Source organism: Drosophila simulans, chromosome 2L, assembly GCF_016746395.2.
Source record: "Drosophila simulans strain w501 chromosome 2L, Prin_Dsim_3.1, whole genome shotgun sequence".
Lineage (NCBI taxonomy): Eukaryota > Metazoa > Arthropoda > Insecta > Diptera > Drosophilidae > Drosophila > Drosophila simulans.
In genome coordinates this window covers 13,065,857-13,084,367 of record NC_052520.2, presented here as the reverse complement: position 1 = coordinate 13,084,367, position 18,511 = coordinate 13,065,857, and the positions used below count along the sequence as shown (strand labels likewise).

The 18,511-nt window shown below is 42.4% G+C and overlaps 8 protein-coding genes across 8 annotated transcripts; 3 read left to right on the top strand and 5 right to left on the bottom strand.

The window, feature by feature from the left end:
* Window positions 1-629: 629 nt before the first annotated feature.
* LOC6732174 lies at window positions 630-3,373 on the bottom strand. Its single transcript, XM_002079269.4, has 4 exons — window positions 3,129-3,373; window positions 1,176-1,556; window positions 951-1,097; window positions 630-890 (listed from the first exon to the last, which is right to left on the bottom strand). Exons 1-4 carry the CDS (start codon window positions 3,232-3,234, stop codon window positions 736-738), a joined length of 789 nt encoding a protein of 262 aa, XP_002079305.1. The 5' UTR covers window positions 3,235-3,373; the 3' UTR covers window positions 630-735.
* Window positions 3,374-5,197: 1,824 nt separating this feature from the next.
* LOC27206505 (protein Mabiki) lies at window positions 5,198-6,090 on the top strand. The gene has a single exon (XM_016178322.3). The coding sequence runs from the start codon at window positions 5,297-5,299 to the stop codon at window positions 5,915-5,917; it is 621 nt and encodes a 206-aa protein (XP_016024860.1). The 5' UTR covers window positions 5,198-5,296; the 3' UTR covers window positions 5,918-6,090.
* Window positions 6,091-6,762: 672 nt separating this feature from the next.
* LOC6732172 (proteasome subunit alpha type-1) lies at window positions 6,763-7,801 on the bottom strand. Its single transcript, XM_002079267.4, has one exon. It carries the CDS (start codon window positions 7,705-7,707, stop codon window positions 6,838-6,840), a length of 870 nt encoding a protein of 289 aa, XP_002079303.2. The 5' UTR covers window positions 7,708-7,801; the 3' UTR covers window positions 6,763-6,837.
* Window positions 7,802-9,117: 1,316 nt separating this feature from the next.
* LOC6732171 (protein Mabiki) lies at window positions 9,118-9,904 on the bottom strand. Its single transcript, XM_002079266.4, has one exon. It carries the CDS (start codon window positions 9,799-9,801, stop codon window positions 9,223-9,225), a length of 579 nt encoding a protein of 192 aa, XP_002079302.1. The 5' UTR covers window positions 9,802-9,904; the 3' UTR covers window positions 9,118-9,222.
* Window positions 9,905-11,448: 1,544 nt separating this feature from the next.
* On the bottom strand, window positions 11,449-12,208 carry LOC6732170 (protein PRRC2A). The gene has a single exon (XM_016180081.3). It carries the CDS (start codon window positions 12,024-12,026, stop codon window positions 11,472-11,474), a length of 555 nt encoding a protein of 184 aa, XP_016024859.1. The 5' UTR covers window positions 12,027-12,208; the 3' UTR covers window positions 11,449-11,471.
* Window positions 12,209-14,637: 2,429 nt separating this feature from the next.
* Window positions 14,638-15,420, top strand: LOC6732169. Its single transcript, XM_002079264.3, has one exon. It carries the CDS (start codon window positions 14,749-14,751, stop codon window positions 15,244-15,246), a length of 498 nt encoding a protein of 165 aa, XP_002079300.1. The 5' UTR covers window positions 14,638-14,748; the 3' UTR covers window positions 15,247-15,420.
* A 165-nt stretch (window positions 15,421-15,585) lies between these two features.
* Window positions 15,586-17,387, bottom strand: LOC6732168. Its single transcript, XM_016180080.3, has 4 exons — window positions 17,216-17,387; window positions 16,675-17,091; window positions 16,041-16,622; window positions 15,586-15,982 (listed from the first exon to the last, which is right to left on the bottom strand). Exons 1-4 carry the CDS (start codon window positions 17,232-17,234, stop codon window positions 15,639-15,641), a joined length of 1,362 nt encoding a protein of 453 aa, XP_016024858.1. The 5' UTR covers window positions 17,235-17,387; the 3' UTR covers window positions 15,586-15,638.
* Window positions 17,388-17,440: 53 nt separating this feature from the next.
* Window positions 17,441-18,495, top strand: LOC6739234 (exosome complex component RRP41). The gene has a single exon (XM_002076107.4). It carries the CDS (start codon window positions 17,729-17,731, stop codon window positions 18,467-18,469), a length of 741 nt encoding a protein of 246 aa, XP_002076143.2. The 5' UTR covers window positions 17,441-17,728; the 3' UTR covers window positions 18,470-18,495.
* Window positions 18,496-18,511: the final 16 nt, after the last annotated feature.

Genomic DNA, 18,511 nt, shown 5'->3' with positions numbered 1-18,511 from the left:
TTGCCATTAATTCTTATACTAATTACCCAGTACGTATGTTAATAATGGTCTGCCGATTTTGGCTATTCAATGGTGACATTGTAGGGCCGCCAAATTGAGCTTAAAGAAGTCTCGTCATTACGTGAGTCATATTTAAAGTTAGTTGTACTATGAACTTAACAATATATAGTATCTAGCTAGAAAGTTAAATTAGATCTATTATATTCTGAGAAGCTTTAAGTTTGTGTGTGTCATTGAACGCCCTGTGAAAAGTTATACAATTAAGTACAATTCAATCGGGTTGCATAAAACCATTAGTGTCTTGAGTTATTGCTTATAGGATAATTACTAAGTGACTTCCATTATTCGATCCAATAGTTTTCCATCCATTTGGTTCGATTCCTAACTACCAATAAACCAATAAAACATTTCAATTTATTAGCTTTTATGTGACCATTATAGCACCACATTTTCAATCTGCCACTCAAGCCCTATTTAATTGATCTTGACTTGTAAATTGACTCATGACTCATGATTTAGTGTAAGTGCAACCTTTCACTCAAGAAAATACACATTACAAATTCCACAAAAACGCGAAAACATAGATATACATATCTTTTAAATATAAAAAAAGTAATTCTAGCAAAATATTTAGGTAATTGTATCTTTATTTCGGTACAAACTATGTTAACACCTTGAGTAGAACAGATGAATGCGGAAGGTATAAATAGTAAAACAATATTAAAGTTAGGTATCTCAATTCTTGGTAACAAGCATATCGAACGGTAGTGCAGCAAAGAAGTCATTGGTGGACTTCAGGATCAGGGGCTGCCAGGTGGCCAGTGTCTCTGGAAGCATGGCCTGGTAAAGCTGGCGCCAGTACTGATTGATAAAGTCCAAGATGACATCGTCTGAGCGAAAACAAAGCAGTTTAGTAAGTGCTATAATAAAGCTGATTGGTTATTACGTACTCAGCACCGGATCGGGAACTAGTCCATTGGCGTAGAATTTCAGGTCACCCACCTTGGGCTCAGTCTCCAGTTTGGTCAGACGCAGATAGGTGTGACCATCACGCTCGTAGAGCTCGCCAATGGGTCTCGCCCTCATCGCGACATCAGCTGCAGAAGAAAAAGCCAAGCAAAACCATTAAATAATATTATAATAATACTAGCTAATTATTATGTGACGTTACTTACTCATGGTAATGTTGAAGGCGCCCTTTGGATTCAGCTTGAGGTCGTTGAGCTTGATGTCCGCTTTGTAGAAGCCTTCGACGAACATTTGTGGCACATGCGAAAGGATCTCCATGCGCACGCGTCCATCCTTCAGCCGGAAGTTGACCTTGTCCACAATGCCCTCGCTGAGGCCATGGACCACAACGTTCTTCATGGAGATCCGTCCCTGGAGCAGGCCGGAGGTGTAGCTGTAGGAGCTCTTTCCCATCTCGAAGGGATCGAGTGGCGGAATGTTCAGCTCGCTGATGCCGTACTTCATGCGTGGCGTTATCTGCTGGAGGCCCTGCTTGATGCACTCGCTTATGTTGATGTCACCCTCCCGGCAGGTCGGAATATCCCCAGCTGCCGAATGCCAAGCCAAACAAAAAAAAACAAAAATTAAATTGGTGAGCATGGGGACCTTGACATATTTAGTTCAGCATAAAACACGTTAGCCATATCGCGTACGATCGATGTGCCTATGATCAGAACGTGACAGTTTTCTAGCCGAGAATTTTCAGTTGGAGTTTGGCTTAAACGTTTCGTCGCTCACATAATTGTCAACGTCATGCGCAATTAATTTGTTGATTAGATTTGATTTTGTCAGTGAGTTGAGCAAAAATTCCTGCATATCATTTAAGAGTTTCGTTCTGCTCGTTGTCTCAAGTTCGTCTCGGCAATTTTCCTATTGGTCTACCTTGGGAGAAGTCTACCTTACCAGCGGAAGTGACATGTCCGGACAAAAGACTTAAGCGACGAACTTGTCATATATTTTTAACTTCTCCCATAAAAAAGCTATATTTATATCTACAACAACAAGTGACTCGGTCGGCAAATATCGTATAAAAAACATTTGCAATTGTCGGCTGGACAATGAGGTAATTTAAATGGCTGTGTGTTTATTTTTGGCCAAAACTTTTTGAAGACAATACCTATCAGCATGACAATCTACATTTTGTGTTTTGTCATGGTCTGTCTGCGTATGCCAAAGAACTATATTTATATACTTTTAATTGAATTCGTAAAATAGTGTCTTAATAGCGAAATAAAGCTCACATCAAGGACAATTTCTAGACATCACGTGTTACATTGACATAATTTATATTTATTTGTGTGTATATGTTTTTCAGCAAATTCTTATCTAAATAACTATAAATTATAAATTTTTAAGTGTATATGTTTTTTAGAAAATTCTTTTCTATATAATCTTCTTTTTATTATTCCGTTGTGATGTGAAGAATATAAATTTCAATCTTATCTACCTTATTTACATGTTGAGTTTTACAAAACAGGCTTCATGGACAATTAAAAATCCTTTAAAAGGTCAGCTAAGACATTAAATATGTTATTATCATTAAGTCAAAATAAGAGGATTTTCGCTAAGGGTATGCAATATATTGCAATGTATCTAAAGTTGTGCAATTCTATTGTTTTAAGTTAATCTGAGTTTAAACTTTGACTTTGTCAGACGGTTGAATTGCTTTGTTATAAAATTCACACAAAGTTGCGTGCTTCACATGATTATTGCTATCACGAAGTCAATTTTGTATGTTCGAATTTTCTATTTAACCGATAATATCACAAATTAAACGACTTGGCAACGTCAGAGTATACTAAAGTGTCGAATTAACAATTTGTACTTTTTAAATTGTTTGAAACAACGCTCGAAATTATAGAATTTTTTAGAAATTTAAAGATTAACTTTTAGTTTCAATTCCAATGTTATAAATGATCGTATTATTTTTATAGTATCTTAAGATATTGTGTTTTTGAAATAAAGTTCTAAGATAAATGTGTTATTTTTATATATTTTGCTTTAACATTTATTTTGTTTAAATGCACTAAGTTTGCACTTTCCAAGAATTGTTTCAGTTCTTCTTATTTCTTAATTTAAATATCGGGTTCGATTTTTCACATATGTATAATGACACTCACGTATTTCTCGAACCGGCTTGAACTCAACTGGTGGCAATTCTATTTCCGCTGCCAAACATGAGCCCGCCATCAGAATTAGAGCAACTGCGCCAAAGATACGACCCATTTCGATAGTTTGTTTAATATATAATTGGATACGTTTAGATTGAATGTTGGTTCAAATGACTTTCTCGTTGGGTGAAGTTATTCCACATCCGTTGGATTGCCCAACCTGACCGATGCAAATGCGAATCAACGTCTGAGAGCTGCGATGGGTGGCGGGCTCTTATTTATGGGAAGAAAACAAAACAAATCCAATCAAATCGAAATTGCAAAGACAAACGTAAAATAAAAAAGAGGCACAAACACAGATGCTCGGCATTAGCAAATAATAGGGATTTGGGGGCGGAGCGGTGGGCGGTGGGTGGTGGGTGGATAACAAAAATAGCTTGAAACTAATCGCCGTCGCAGCTGTAGAAAACAAAGCAAATGCAAAAGTCAATAGACAGTAGACAGTAGCGAAATACAAACGACATTATTAAATTCCCCCGTAAAGTCGTGAAGTGGAAGCCACCCAGCCATCCGATTTGACTTATCGCGACCCCAGTGCGACCCGACTTACCCATCACATAACCGCCTACCAACTACCGGCAGCTGTCCCAAGTGATCCGAGTCTCTTTGGAGATGCTTCCTCGACTTGGTGATGGAGATGTTGATGGAGATCTTGGATCCAGGCGGCTAATTAAAACGTACCACCTTATTAAATGTATCGGGAACCTGGGTTTATTGCCATTTCGGGCGATACTATAGATAACTTAGTTTAAGATCACTGTACTTCCATGGCTAAACATTTAAAATTACTATCACTATCAATTGAAAACCTATTGCATTTCGCTGAGGCTCTATTTAACTTACTGCAATTTTGTGGCCTAGTAAAATATACATTTGTGCATACCCTCAAAATGAAAAGTCAGAACCTTTTACTGCCCATTTTCTACACACTTGTTTTTACTAGTAAGTAGTAAGGAAAGTATAAATCAAACAATTGGTGTCAAGCGTGGCTGTGCTAACAGCTATAATGCTAATTCAGCTTTTTGCACCTTACGGCATTTTTTAAAGTGCTTGATTAGTGATTATTTAGTCACGTGTGTCTAGTAGCCGAAGTACGTCGATTTTGTCAAAGCTTAAAAGGCTGTAAATGAGTCATACATGTAAAACAAATCTGTATACTAACTCGGAAAACCTCAGTTCTTAATTGACAAACAAATAAGTAGCTTATTTTACGCAGGTCAATTATTGAATGCTACTTTTTTAGGAACGTTTTAAGATGCACAGAGTTCACAACGATTTATCAAGTGACCTGGCACAAAAGAGATAAACGCACGTTATCAGCAGACGCAGACTGTCTACAGGAATGTGCCCTTTTGCAACCCCAAATAGACGTCATCTTATCGACATCTTTGGCATTAAACTGCAAACCCAGAAATGGCACTCCGAGTTCCAAGAAGTGATATCTAAAAAAAAGAGAAACAAGCGAAGAACAAAAGATCAGTGCCACACACACCTTATCAACAGCAGGATACAAAGGGAGTTGGACAAATGAGGCCGCAAAATACTTTTCCAATAGAGGCCAATTGAACAAGAGTAGCCCAAAATCCATAGATACATAAATGTATATATGACTTTTACAAAAGACGGCGACATTGAAAAACACAGCAGATAATAGATTTGAAAGAGGAACAAACACGAATTGAATGAACCAGACAATCGATGGGCGCGCATTTCGCCACCTACTGATCCGGAAAAACTCGGATTGTATTGTATCTGAAATTCAAAAGATCCCAGCTGAACGCACGCAAGAATAAACATGACCAGTAGATAGGGATGCCCAACGGGTGGGCTTACGAGTAGGTAAGTGGGATGGATTGGGTTTGGGTACGGGATTGGGTGGCATGTACGCGTGCGCAGGCAAATCGAGCGGGTTTATGATCTTGTTTTCGTTTTGCAAAAAGAAAATTCGTCGTCGATTTGTGTAAACAAAGTTATAAAAGTTGTGGGGGGATTACGTAGAGCGGCAGATAAGGCTTTCGCCATATAAGCTAGTGTACCAATCCACAGGACAGCATTCTATCGAGAGATTTCGAGAAGAACACACATAGCATAACCACAGCGCACAATACCATATTATAATGGAGCACCATCAGATCTATCGCCACAAAAAGTTCGACATGGTTCGAAAGATTGAGAATTACGATTTGCAGCTGAAGGAAGAGCTAATCTCCCGCAGCGGCACACCCTGCACCAGTCGGAGTCCTTTCGATGCGGCAAATCACTCCATCAGCTTGGAATTCAGTGATCACGATGCTGACTTTAGTCCACTGCCAAAGCGTCGTCGTTTGGGATCCTCATCCTCAAGCGTTTCCTACCAATCCGCCAGTCCCATCATTACCGAGGCCATCCAAGGCATCTTCAAGTACCACGTTAATATGGTGCGAAAATTCCCGAAGAAGGAGCGTTCGCCGAAGGATCAGGAGCGCCGCAACAAGAACACCATTGCCTGCAGGATGAGTCGGCGGAAGAAGAAGTTCGATGACCTGCAGATCGAACAGCAGTACAAGGAGTGTTCCGATGAGCACCTCAAGATCGCCGAGCAGAGTCTGCGCGCCAGGGTCTATTTGAATCATCTCAAGCAGCTGGTCAAGCAGGAAGACCACCCGCTGGTCTCCTCCAGGAGAGTTCCGGAGGAGAGTACCAAGAGTAACTTTAGCATCGACTACCTGATCGGTGGCATAAAGCAGGAGCATGCTTAGGCACGCCCACCTCCTTTCAGGATTGTATTATATAGTTAAGTATTACTTTAATGCTAAGTTGTTAAGTTTCTTCAAGAACTTTAAATGCTAAGAAATTTAGTATGTATTTAGTATAAATGCCTTAAAAGGCTAAGCAGGAACTTCTTAATAAATAATATATAAAAATTTCATTTTTAACGCTAATTGATTTTTTATCGCGTGCGTGACTTTTAATCTTGCTCTTAATAATGGTATAAATATTAAAAGAAGTAATCAACCGCTAATAAACCAATAAATATAATTATAATAAAATACAATGAAGAGTGGAGCCATCGGATCTGGCCAATAAATCCACAAAGGTTGGCGTCATAGGCAATCATCAGCCCCTGGGGCAAATCGTTATGGGTGATCCCATCGACAATTGCCTCTCCCCATGGAGCAATTGGGAATATCGATGGACTGGCCAGCCAGTCGGATAAAGTTCACTGGGTATTAACCCTGCACCCTGGTCAAACCACTGGCAATAGAGCCGTAAACCGATCGAAACCACAACTACGGGAATGTGGGCTTAAATGTTAACTACTCCTATTCCCGTCCATCGCTCAGCTGTCGTCGTCGCACTTAAAGTTATACTAAACACTTTAGCTAGTCGCAGCTACGATATTTTCAAATCCATAGTAATCGAATTGGTCACGCTAAAGGCTTTCACTTGCATAACCCCTAATCCCTGTGGAAAATTTCAATGTATTGATAGGAATGACTAGTGTTTTCATTACTTAAATCTGATTAGGTTCAATCAGATGTATATATAAATGCTATACATGCTATTAAAACTAATTCAGAAACAAATCCAAAGCAAAGCAAAATAATAACTATAAACTTTAATAACATTATTAACGAAACAACAAATTTGGTATACTCTGTGAGAGTTTCTAATCCTATCAGTGCGCATCATTGCCACGGGTGGATGCAGTGGTTTCCATGTCAGATATATCATTGGGTGGAACTCCACTGCTACTTGGTCCGTGGTCCATCATATCATCATCGCTCATTCCCTCCTCGGATAGAGCATCGTGGTCCGCCTCCAGAGGTGGATCCATACCCTTGACCATTTCCACATACATCTGGTTCTCGGCATCCGTAAACATTTTGAACGGCATATCCTTGCCCACAATGGCCACATTTATGGTGAGATTATCGGCATCATCGGAGCCCAAGGATCCTCGAACGGCCTGAATGGCATGACATATCAGCTCATCCATGTCGCAGTCCTCGAAACTCTCCATATTTCGCTCCAGATAGGTGCGAGCACTCTGCGAACGGGATCCAATGGCCATTGCCTTGCAGTTGAGCACATTGGCCGTGGGCATCACCTGGTAGATATGCGGTCCCTGCTCATCATAGCCAGCTACCAGCATGCCCACACCATAGGGACGACGATCATACCGCTGGGTGGTGGTCTGCAGCTTGTTACCCAGATTGGCCACCAAACGGCGGACCGGAAACTCTGCATCATAGGAATGCCGATATGCCATGCACTCCGTCCGCATGTACTGGCACACCACGCGCGCATCAGCCGTGAGTCCTGCGATGGACATGCCCACGTGCTCATCCACCGGCATGATCTTCCGCTGGAGCGTGTTCGTGTCCTTGGATGTGCGGCACAGGGCGGCCAGCACGGCATAGTCGGCGCCCTTCAGTCCCACGGTGGCTGCTCCCTGTTTCACAGCCTCCATGGCGTACTCCACCTGAAAGAGTCGACCCTGCGGACTCCAAGTGGTTGTGTCGTTGTCATACTGATTCCGGAACATGGCCAAAAGTGTGAGAACGAGATGAGAGAGCTTGTTGTTAGTTGCAAATTTGTCTAGCTTGAGTTGAAAGTAATTGGAAACTGATATTAATTTCAAAGGTGTAATAGAATTTGTAATGGTCAATTCTAACACATTTCATAGAATGAGGTCACAAAGGTCAGAAAGGGTTTCGATGCATACCAAGACAAATGGCAATTGCAAACCCAACATGCTTTCACTCCAGCTAACTTGCATAATGCCTAACCAAGTAGAAAATCAACGGTCTATGAGGAAGTTCGGGTGCTCCGATGGAGAAAACATAGGCTGATGTTCGTCACTGAGTGCACCCGCCTCATATGCAGCCAACTGCATCGGGCTGTGAGTGAAAAATAGGAGCTTTGATTTAGTCGGCGTACTCATGCTGCCGGGGAAGCCCCCATGCACATAACATAATTAACTCTTTGGCGATTGCGCAACCCAGTTAATTACTTTTAATTTTCATTGATAGTACTTGTGGCAGTCCGACTTCCTATGGCGCAAATTTCCGTCGCGACTCCAACAACCCAGTAAACCACTTTGCACTTGTACCATGCAGCCCCAAACATCAATTTCAGTTAATTGTCGAGTTTTGTTGTGGCTGCATTTTATTTTTTATTTTTTTGTTTTTTTCCAACTGGCCTAACATTGAAAATTGCATTTCTGCGCTTCGAGCTGTGTGCGCTTGCAAAACTCCGTCTCACTGGCCAATTGAACTTGAAGCTTTGCTTGGACTTTGTCTATATCTCCGTACAGCCACATCCGATCTCTGTCAATATCATTAGCCAACAATCCACCGCGTTGAAGGCGATGCCGAAAAGCTTGGCCCAGTCCAAAATGTGGTTCTTTGTGGCGGGCTTGAACCTTGACGAAAGCCGCCTCGAAATGAGAACGCCATGAAAATTAGCTAGACAACAATTAGTTGAACTTTGCTGGGTAATGACACTCTGGGTAAATGGTTTCTCGGAAAAATCTGTCAATGCTTCGATGACTCACTTACTCCAGTGGTCAGCCAAGACAAAACTGGAGACTCAGCCCTTTACTACCAAAAGTCAAATCAAATAATAGATAATCTACTTTTTATAGTAGTAAGTTTAGTATTATTGATCTAAATTTCATATATTATGATCATAATTTGGTTGTAATTAAATTAGAAATGATCAGTGATCATTTGATTATTTTATATAATTTTAATATCTTTTTCAAACCGGTGGGTTAACTTAAACATGTTTAAAATCCTAATAAATGTAGCATTATTATATATATAAAAATTTTTAATGGTTGCAATCCACTGACCTCCTAACTAGTTTAATAATAATTTTCGATTAAATTTCAAATTTTCCAAGTAATAACCCCCAGTCAACAAAACCGGTAATTTAAATTAAATGCATAATTTTTAATTTATTTCAAAGTCAACAATAAATATTAATAATTAAGGCTTAATAAACTAAATCACATGATTGGGCTATCCATAGTCGCTGATTATGATATTTTGGACGGTCAGCAGTGCTGGCCACCAAAGATGAGCATCTGCTGGGAGAGGGCCATCTGCTGGAGGAACTGCTGTTGCTGTTGCGGCAGGATGTGACCCGGTGCCGGATTGATGGCTCGCTGGAACACCGCCTGCTGGAGGATGTGGCGATAGTAGAGACTCAGGCGCACCTGCTGTTCCAGCATGGCGGCATGGTGGCTCCGATACTGCTCGTACTGCTGACCAACTTGCTCCTCCTGAGCCTGCTTGGCCCGCCGGCTGAGAAGGCAGGCGAGGGTGTTTCTATCCCGGCGCATCTGCTCCTTGGGGCTGCGCTGGCGATGATTTTGACTACGGCGCACCATGTTGGCACGGTACTGGCTGACCGAAGATCCTGGGCCACTGGGTTTTGCCACCGGTGACGTCTCCTTCTCCGCCTGTTGGTTCTGCTCGTTATCCAACCAAGGTCGGAAGAATCCCTGTGTCTGGCGTCGCTTGAAGATCGGCTGCTCCGACTGCTGACTTAGGTTCTCCTTGTCCTGGTCCTCTTCCCGTTTCCGCTTGCTGACGGCAAACTTCTTGTGGGTGTAGCTCGATGAGTTCTCCATTTTTGTATTTCGATGATATGACTCCGAATGAGTTGTGTGTGATGATGTGACTCGTTGGACGATCGTTTGCTGAATGATTGGCTTCCAGATTGATATCCTTGTTATATGCACAGTAGGTAGGCGGCACAGGTAGCCACATTGGGAAATCCCTTTGTTTTGGGTCTGTCAACAAAGGGATTAGCGCATCCATTCCGCATTAGGTAATCTCCGTCCTGGATTAAGCAGCATATTTTATGACCTGCTCTATCACAGCGCTAATTGCCGTCGCTGGATTGCCTCATTATCCTTTTTTTGGTGTGTGGATTACCTGGATTATCGGACAAATGTGGCCACCGGAACAGGAAAGTTCTGGACCGAACAACTGTTATGCAGGCGATGCATTTTTTTATTGACCTGCATGACACAATTTGTGTGGTCCCTTTGGCTCCTGGTTCCTCAGCACACTTTGTTTTAATTCCCTGGAAATTCTCGAGGGTCCTTTGCCAAACACTTTTCCTGTAGAATGACATGGCATTAAGTGTCCTTCTCGGTGGCTAGAAGGAAGTGTCAAGGATTTTTTAAGACTGCTGGCAGATTCGATTTTTGTTTACGTAGAAGGAATTGCATTCATGGAAGTCTTGAGAGATGAATTAAATATATGCCTCATTTATTAGTTTAGGTAGTAAAATACGCCCTTAAAAAATATTTAAAAAATTAAATAAACTTCCTATATATGTACATATATATGGCACATATTAAATAAATTAGTAAAACACTGCTGATATAAGTAATTTAAGTATATTAAGATTTATTTATCTGCGCAATTTTTAATTGCGGACAACAATATGATGATTTCATTGATGATTATTTAAATATATAGAGGCGGATCCTATTGTCACCATGTTTTAATTATTTCGCAAGCACTTTGTTCGTTCGCTATGCGGATTTGTTTATAAATTAAATAATTAAATCCAACTGAAATAAATTGCAATTTTATTCCGTGTTTCCCACAATATGTCACTCGTGCCAAATCGATTCAATTCTCACTTTAGTCTGGCTATGATCACTAGAATTACTTCACACCTAAATTAGCATTGCAAATTGCACTTCCAAGAAAATAATTACATAAAATGTATTTAATGTAATGTCGTGGCAGGAAAACCAAGTGAGGTAACTCTTATGAGCTGATGCTTCCGGTCAATTTTGGTCTAGAATAAATCCTAACGATGTTGATTAAGAATCAGTCGTTAGATTATTTATTAGATTATAGATTACAACTATATTATAAGGATGGGGAGAATGATGCTAATCAGGATAAACCCATATTTTATATAAAAAACAAGCACTTAGTTTTACTTATAATCGAGTCATCAAGAATGTTGGCATTATTACTTTGTATATACCAAAGTTTAAAGCAAGATATAAATTTAATTAATATATAAAGTAAGATTCGATCAATCAGAAACCAACTAAAAATGCCAGCATACCCTTTAGAAATTCTTTGGAAATATCCCTCTATTACCAAAAATTAGAAAAATTCCAAGCTATTTCGATAACAATTTGTGTGTTTATTGTTTAGTCAACCAGATAAATAAATTAAACTTTAAAAGTAATCACAATCACTATTCAGCTATTCTACAATAAGTTAGAGCGCTTTGAGGAGCGCCTAGTCCTAGCTCCATGTCCACCCTTCAAGGATGCTGGGTGGTGGTCTGTTGGCGCGGCATCATGTGCCTTGGCTGCGTGGGAGGCAGTGGCTCCGTGGAGGCCATCGCCTGCTGCAGGAAGCGCACGTAGTAGAGGCTCAGGCGGATCTGCTGCTGCAGATTGGCCTCGTGCTGGATGCGGCTGGTCAGGTACTGCTGTTCGATGAGCTGCTGCTGTTGCTGCTGGGAGCGTCGGTGGCGCAGGCTGGCCAAGGTGTTGCGATCCCGACGCAGTTGCTCCTGCGGACTGCGCTGGCGGCGCTTGTGGTGATTGCGCACCATGTTGGCGTGGTAGGTGGCATCCACTTGCGGTGGCGGCGGTGTCGTTGTGGCGACAATCTTACGTGGCGGCTGTGGTTGCTCCTCTTCCGGGGACTCATCCAACCAGGGTCGGAAGAAGCGTCGCTTGGGCTGTGGCTGCTCTGGAGTTCGTTGGCCCGGCTGCTCCATGATGAAGACCACATCGTCATCGGAGTCCGCATCCATGCTGCGCTTTCGCTTCAGAGCTCCAGTGAATTTCTTGTGGTTATAGTTATCCATTCTCGATTGATATCAGAGTAGTGGTGTACGCTTTGCTGTCCTCGAGATGACTGTGCTGCCCCTCCTCCTGGTCATCCGTTTTATGCAACATTAGGTAATTCGCAGAGCCTCCCACAAAAACGGATTGGCACAAATGGCAAAGATTTTCCCACCGCGTACCTGTGGATCACGGGAAAACGGATCAGGTATTTCCCCAACGCATTTCATTCATTCCCTAAAAACGGGACCAAAACTAATCGGCTGCTGTTACCTGAATTGGGAATAGGGAGTCCCTAATCCGCAGGCTGGCAATCTTCTCGAGGGTGTCATAAACCAGTTGTTGTCCTTGCCTCGTCTGTTTACGTGGACGACGATTTTCGATGGAATTACCTGTTGTCGGGCCCGAAAAAGGGATCTCTGTGTAGGATCCCATGTGTAATCTCTAATCCTGGCGCTCAATTCGTCCAGGCTGTCTGCCGGCCGACCCGCTATTGTTTCGGCTTTCTTTGTGGCACCTGAATAGCAGACATGCTGCAGTTTTCAATGCCCGATCTCGATTCGAACAACAAGCGTTTATGACTTTCAGCTTGGACAGCTGAAGAAAAACCGTCTCGGAGTTTCTGAATCTCCCGGTTGAAATATCCTAGAACACGGGCAATTACTGAATGCTCCTCCCTCTGCTCTCTGGTTTCGTGTCTTTGGCATTATGTCGGATTTTTCCGTTTCATTCAATGGTCCATTGTCCATTGATTTATGCAGTCAGGGAACGAATATATGTGGTAGATGGTTCTCACATTTCACTGTTCCCCCGCCTAAGCGGATTTATTTCAGGTGGGCTTGAGACGAGCCCCGCCTCAAGGAATCCCAAAGTCAATAAGCAGGAGCGGAGTGGGAGTTGGTTATTTGTTCAGTTGAAGTATTACAGTGAAAGATTGTCGTATTGTTTGATTGTTTCCCTTTTATTATATTGATCAATTTTCATCTGTTCTGGAACGGAGAGAATCGATTGCATGGGGTCCTCTCAGGGAAGGTGTTGTTCATTCTTTCAAGGGGAATGACCTTAGAAAGAGCATTGATATCCTACCAGGAAGTGCTTTCACCAATGATACAATAATGTTGTACATTATATAATGTTGAATTAACAGGATGGTGGATGGGAAAATGGATTCCCATATATTTTTCTAAGGAGTAGTTCTGTTCAGCGATGGGAAATTTTAGGCATGAAAAGCTTTCATTTTTCTGAGAAAAAAGGAGGAATGATGAAGGTGAAAATAAATAGATATTTTTGTAAATATTATGATCCAGAATAGAGAATATTTAACTTTGTATGGTAGCAACAATTATTTCTCTTTGCGTCCAGGATAACCTTGTATAAATATACTACCTTAAACCGAAGATTATTCACTTTGAATGGTTTTGAATATTAATTTAAATCCCAAGATTACGTTTAAGAATTCACCTAAAAAGCCAATACAAAAGTTAAGGATATATGTATTTATAAATCCGACTTGTATAGAAGTAGTATAGCAGTAGAATGCTAAAAGCAGTAGTAAACGTATTTACAATAATGAAATTTCGAACTGCATCTAAATGCAATAAACATTTTAAGCAATAAAAAACAGCTTCAAGAAAAACCAATTTGCGCAAATATGTATGTATGTACTTGTATATCATAAAACATGATCCTTATTAGTGATATTTAAAGTCGGTTATAACCCTTAAAGTATAAAACAGTATAGCAATATTATATTGTTTATATCACAAAATTTTCACTTGATTGTTCATTTTTGCAAAATTATAAGATGCAGAACCTTGGCTATTCTTATTTAATATAGCAATATTTTAATGTCTATATTACCAATATTTCATGTTCGCAAACCAACAAATATTAATGTATAATAAATGTATAATAATCATATAATCACATATTATAAACAAAATTTCTTGTATTTCCAAAAATGATGACTCTACTATTATACAAAAGGCTATAGTGATCTGAGCAATGCTATATCGCCGCGAGTGATCTCTAAATCAATAAATGGTATGCAACTACGTCTGGAAAATACTCGAGAAAAGAATCCAAGGAATCCGTTGAACAGACTAGGACAGAGATTCGGGAAAATCCCAATAAATTTCCATTCAATGACTATTGTGACTAAGCAGCGGCTGGCATTTTGCCGAAGGTACATAAAGGTATCCCCGGATACCCTGGACGAGAACTTAATGAGGCAGATTAGCGGTAAGCGAGATAAGAATCCAGATTCCGAAGCGTCCAGCCAACGTGGCCCAGCATCAAAGAGTGGCAAGCGCAGGCGCTGGCCAGATTCCGAGGTAGAAAACGCTTCTCGAGAAAGTCGGCAGGAAAATTTCCAAGAAAAACCGAACGGACTAGGCAGACACAATAGAAGGTGCGAGCAGCGCGCTGCAGCAAATGAAAAATTAATTACAAAGGACTTTCGGATGAGCAGGTAGTCAACGGTCACAGGTACTCGTAGTATATGGGTGCATGCCGAAATCCTTTTCTTCTCCCTACGACAATGCCAACCTTTTGTCAACGAAGATTTTCCCATAAACAGGGCGCATGTTCGCTCTTAATGATAGTGTTTTCAGGTAGGACCTCTGATCTCGTTGGTATAAAAACCTGGTTGCGCAGCAGCAGGAGCATAGTCGAGCCTTAACAGCCGTCGTGAAAACAACTCAACGAACAGCACAACTAAAACCACCACTACTTAAAACACCAATCATGGCACCTTCGAACATGGATTACCACAACGAGTCGGAAGTCGGCGAGAGCTACACCCACAAGAAGTTCAAAACCGCCGGGTATACACACAAAAAGTTTGGCAAGAAGAGCTCCAAGGATATCGCCCCCACAGCCAATGCCACGCCCCTGTTCCGGCCATATGCCCTCAGCGAAAATACACCACGAAAACGTCGCCAGGAGACGGAGCGGGAGGTGCAACAGCAGCAGGAGCAACCATTGCACCATCACCACTCATTGCCTCCCACACCACCAACCACACCTCCGCAGCACCAGCAACATCCGCTTTCGGTCACCCAAGTTCCGGTATTTCAAATTCCGGTCACCCATTCGCCAGTCTTCAATCACCAGGCATACGCTTACATGCTACAAAAGCAGCGCGCCGTGCTCCAGATGCGACAACTGCTCAACATCAATCCGGATGCCAACACCTGGCCACTGGAATGGCGCCAGGCCCTCCAGGCTCTGCTGCAGCAATGAGCTTGATGCGCACATAAACACATTCGAAACGGAGTGATTTGCCTAGCAACCAGTGATATAGACCTTTAAGTGAACGCGGACAGATTGTACAATATGAACGAATGCGAAATTCTAGCGTAATTGTAGATACATATAATTTTAAACAAAATAAATAGTTTTTCATCATAAAGTTAATCAATTGGTTTTATGTTCTGACAGCTTGCGATGGATACTAATCCGGTATTCGGTATTCACAACAATCAGGAGTTTAAGCCGAACTTGAATGCGGACAGTAAATGAGATCAGGATCGAAAATCCTGCCATTTCTCATCCATTTCATACAGTTCAAACCAACTTCTATATGAATTCAAACATGTACTGGCAAATTTAATTAGGCTCACATTACTTAAACTTTACATAGAGTTATTGAAGCCAAGGCGGTCAAAAACAGAGCCAGATTGATCTCGCTGCCTGCTGTGACCAGCATTCATGCTATTATGGCGCCTTGGCGGAACATATTTCTTCTGCGGCTCCGGTCGCTGCTGTCGATGTGGCGGAGCTGGTGGAGCTCTGAGGGGAGCGGATGTGGCGGTTTTTCCAAGCCTCCTGTGGACGGGCATCGTGTCCTGTCGGCTAAACAGCTCGTCGCTGCGCATGCGTATGGTTTTGCCCTTAACAGGACTGAGACGAGCCTGTGGTTTCCTTGCAGGCGATGCCTTTAGGTTGTAGGTCTTCTTTGTGGCATGAAGTTTGGATACTAAACAAAATGTTAAAGATTAATTAACTGTGACACTTCTCCTCTGAAGCAAACATACCCATTCCGAGCCTCGATTTAATGTTATTCGCAAAACTTTTGCCTTGCCTATTTTTGTATGCCGCTTCGGGAACGATTTCCCGAACCTCTGCTGTGGAGGCGAACTTTACAATCTTTTCACCGGCTCCCATATCGAAATCTTCTCCGCTGGACATGTAATCGTCTTCGTCACTTTCGAGATCGTCCATGCTATCGTCGTCATCGTCGCCTTTTTTTAAAGGCACTTTGTGAACGAGCATGACCTTTTGCTGCGGCAAAGCGGCCACCTTCTTCGCCTTTACAATGGGCGAGTTCATGGTGACCCCTCCTCCACCTCCTCCAACTGTACGGTGTGTGTTTTTAAGAATCGATTTGATTTCCCTGGTCGAAGTGAACTCCTCCGAAAGAGCGCCCTGTTTGCCACCGAGTCGAGCGAAGACCGAATGGTTGCTGGAGGTGGCCACTGTTTTTGATACGCCGGCGACGTGCACGCGGACGGTGCTCTCGCCGGAACTGGAGACAATGCCCTCCTGCGCCTCGTCCTCGGCATGCAGGCGCGTAAATATGTCCGACTTTTTGGAGCTGCTCACACGATCGGAGTATACTAAAAGAAGAAATATTGAAAATTTGATCTAATTTATAATCTGTAATCTTACACTTTTCCCGCTTGGCCAAGATCTGTTTGCTGCGCTCGGTGGTTCCCGAGGGCAGTGTCACCTTGTACTTGCCCTCGTGCTCCGGAAGCACCCGTCTTGCCGGTTTCGCAGGCGGATTAACCTTTGCTTTTGGAGTTGCAACCGGCGCTTTGGTTTTTGGCGATACCGGTCGGACAACTGATTGAACCACCTCCGTGGTGAGGACCTGTTCCCGGGCATTCTGTTCGCAGACGGTCTTTGAATGCCGCAGGATGGCAATTATATCGCCCATCAATGTGATGCCCATTTCCCGGAGATACTCCTTGTTAAGATCCAACAACATGTCGTCCTGGATGCGGTTTTCCACGAAGACATGGGCATAGCCGGCGGCCGCAGGAGATGGGATGCCGGCCGCATTGAAGAATTTTACCCAGCGTGCTGTAATTTTCGTTAGCAAGTTCATTATTTTTAAAGTATGTAATATTTTTTAGGTCTCTATTTTTGTTTTGCACCCGGAAGCGTCTGTTCAGTTTGAGTCGTTTTCACGATGCTTTACACCCACCTGCGTTTGACTTGGACATTTTGCGTATTTCTGGTGCTGGCAAGCACAGTTTCTTACACGAATCAACTAGTATTTATTTATTTTATTCCCATAAATTCCGTTTTTTTGCACTCGAAGCTATTTTTATATTATAGGGTTACAAAAAATCGTGAACGACTATCGGTATGCGGTTATCGGATATCGATTAGACCATGTGTTAGTGTTGTTAAATGTCAAAATGTTGTAGTAGGGGTAATCAACAAACATCGTTCAAAATTAAATTTAAAGAATCTTATTAAATTTCTATATATCGTGATTTAATGTAGTACAATTTAGCAACGTATGCTTATTTAGTTATTTACTCTTACATAATTACGATGTACATTTTAAAAGAAGTTGGTTTTAAAAAGATTTTTTCATGGACTTTTGGTATTTTTAGTACTTCCACACTGCTGTTAAAATTGTAAACAAACCGCGCCGCACGTGTGATTTTTATTTAAAATCAAAACAATTGTATTTCTAAAGTTCCAAAATATGGCTGGTAAATACGATCTGCTCAGCGAGCAGGGCCTCCGTCTGGACGGACGACGTCCTCATGAACTGCGTCGCATCAAGTGCAAACTGGGAGTCTTCGAGCAGCCCGATGGAAGTGCCTACATGGAGCAGGGAAACACCAAGGTTCTGGCTGCCGTCTATGGACCCCACCAGGCCAAGGGCAATCAGACGGAGTCCGTCATCAACTGTCAGTACAGTCAGGCCACCTTCTCCACGGCGGAGCGCAAGAATAGGCCGCGCGGCGATCGCAAATCTCTGGAGTTCAAGATGTATCTGCAGCAGGCGCTAAGTGCTGCCATTAAATCTGAACTATATCCCCGCTCCCAGATAGACATATACGTGGAGGTGCTCCAAGACGACGGCGCCAACTATGCGGTGGCCCTTAATGCCGCCACACTGGCGCTAATTGATGCGGGTATCTGCCTCAACGAGTTCATTGTCGCCTGCACCGCCTCACTGAGCAAATCGAACATCCCGCTCACAGACATCTCCCAGTTCGAGGAGGTATCCGGCGGCCCGAAGCTGACCGTGGCTGCCTTGCCCACCGCCGAGAAGATCGCCTTTCTTGAGATGAGCGAGCGGTTCCACATCGATCACTTGGAAACTGTCATCGAGACTGCTATGGCGGGTTGCCGCGAGATAAGGGACATTCTGGAGGCAGCAGTCAAGGAGCACCTTCTGCACATGGGCAGTGCCTCTGACTTTGCGAAAGTTGGTTGAAATAAAGTAATATTTTCTCTTCCAAACTAGGCGTTTTTGCAA